The 1964-nt window shown below is 65.9% G+C and overlaps 1 protein-coding gene across 1 annotated transcript in view; it reads left to right on the top strand.

The window, feature by feature from the left end:
- Positions 1 to 1205: 1205 nt before the first annotated feature.
- The window catches only part of SOX9 (SRY (sex determining region Y)-box 9), a 5189-nt gene continuing 4430 nt past the window's right edge, over positions 1206 to 1964 (top strand). The window contains exon 1 of the mRNA XM_008590157.1: positions 1206 to 1725. Within this exon, the coding sequence (XP_008588379.1) occupies positions 1295 to 1725 (431 nt within the window). The 5' untranslated portion in view covers positions 1206 to 1294. The remainder of the gene's footprint in view (positions 1726 to 1964) is intronic.

Below are 1964 nucleotides of genomic sequence, written 5' to 3'. Positions count from 1 at the left end.
TGACTCGGCAGAACGTCAAAGCAGTAGCCCTGTCACCGAGGAGCGTCGGTGGGGTGGGGGATGGGGGTCCGGAGAAGGACTTTTCAGGGTTCAAAGTCGGCGTGGCGCGGGACGGCCGCGAGAGCGCGGGGCCACCGCGTCGCCGCTGTGGCTGCCGCCAGCCTCCACCGGGACTTAGCTTTGGTTTTCATTGATTCCCTTTGCAAGAGCGCAGCCGAATCCCGACCCGCCCCAGCAGCCCCGGCGAACCAGAGCATGTTAATCTATTTATATGGATTATTACGGAGGAACAGCGGGCGCTGAATCACCAAAACATTTACTTCTAAAGACTATTTCCAAGCACTTTTGGAGGCGGGCGGGCGGGCGGGCAGGAAAGCAGGCTCCAGGCGCGTAAACTGGGCTACGCGTTAAGGAGCTGCTGCTTCTCCAATACTGCAAACTCCAGCTAAGTCCCCGGGATCGCGGAGAGAGCAGTGAAAAGAAATGCTAGGGGTGGGGGGTAGATCCTCGTCTAGACACACACACGCACGCGCTCGCACACACACATGCACATGCACACACGCGCGCACACATGCACATGCACACACGCACGCGCGCACACAGGCACAGATCCGCGCGGAGAAGCCACCAAAACTCTGACATTCCGAGAGCACGGCAGACTTACACACTTAGACGTCCCGGTCCCCCGCCTTCCTGCAGCACCCCCGGCCCCCCCACCCGCCCGTCCACCCTTTGGCTGCGCTCCCCTCCCCTCGCCTCCCCTCCCGTCTCGTCACCCAGCCCAGTGCCACCATTCTCCTCCCTCCCCAAAATCGGGCCCAATCAGCAGCCTGCCAGCCCCGCGACTGCCGCGCGCTGATTGGCCGAAGGCCTCTAAGGTGAGGGGGAGTATTTATTAAAGAGACCCCGGGCTGGGAGCTGGAGAGCGGAGAGCGGAGCTGGAAACTGACTGGAAGCCTCGGTGGCGCCGCGACTTGCCGGTTTCACCCCGGGAACTTTTCTTTGCAGGAGGAGAAGAGAAGGGGTGCAAGTGCCCCCACGTTGGCCCTCTTGCTCCCCCTCCTCCTCCTCTCCAATCCGCCTTCCCCCGTCTGGAGCGGGCAGCTGCGGACTGGCCACCCCGCGCCTTCCCAAGTGCTCGCCGCCGCAGCCGGGGGACGCGCCAGCCTCCCCGGGAGCCGCTCGCTCCGCGTCCGGGCAGCAGCCGAGGGGACAGGAGCCCGCGCCTCGAGTCCCCGAGCCGCCGCGGCTTCTCGCCTTTCCCGGCCACCCGCCCCCTGCCCCGGGCCCGCGTATGAATCTCCTGGACCCCTTCATGAAGATGACCGACGAGCAAGAGAAGGGCCTGTCCGGCGCCCCCAGCCCCACCATGTCCGAGGACTCGGCCGGCTCGCCCTGCCCATCGGGCTCCGGCTCCGACACCGAGAACACGCGGCCCCAGGAGAACACGTTCCCCAAGGGCGAGCCGGACCTGAAGAAGGAGACCGAGGAGGACAAGTTCCCCGTGTGCATCCGCGAGGCGGTCAGCCAGGTCCTCAAGGGCTACGACTGGACGCTGGTGCCCATGCCCGTGCGCGTCAACGGCTCCAGCAAGAACAAGCCGCACGTCAAGCGGCCCATGAACGCCTTCATGGTGTGGGCGCAGGCGGCGCGCAGGAAGCTGGCCGACCAGTACCCGCACCTGCACAACGCCGAGCTCAGCAAGACGCTGGGCAAACTCTGGAGGTAGGGCCCGCGGGGCCGGCGGCGGGGACTTGCCCTTCCAGAAGCCAGCGGGGTGGGGAGACGGGCGGGGGGACGAGCTGTGACTTGGGCTCAGAGTTGGGCGAAGTTCTGGGATCGCTCACGGGGATGGGGGTGCGGGGGAGAATAAGCGGAAGGCGTGGAGGGGGGAGGACAGAGCCAGAGAGGGGAGAGGACTTGTAGGGGACAGGAGGAGGGGGCTGCCAGCCCGCTGTCCCGTC

The sequence above is a fragment of the Galeopterus variegatus genome, unplaced genomic scaffold (genome assembly GCF_000696425.1).
Source record: "Galeopterus variegatus unplaced genomic scaffold, G_variegatus-3.0.2 Scaffold5882, whole genome shotgun sequence".
NCBI classification, from domain to species: Eukaryota; Metazoa; Chordata; class Mammalia; order Dermoptera; family Cynocephalidae; genus Galeopterus; species Galeopterus variegatus.
Note: the sequence above shows the minus strand (reverse complement) of the source record. Positions and strands in the feature narration are given on the sequence as shown.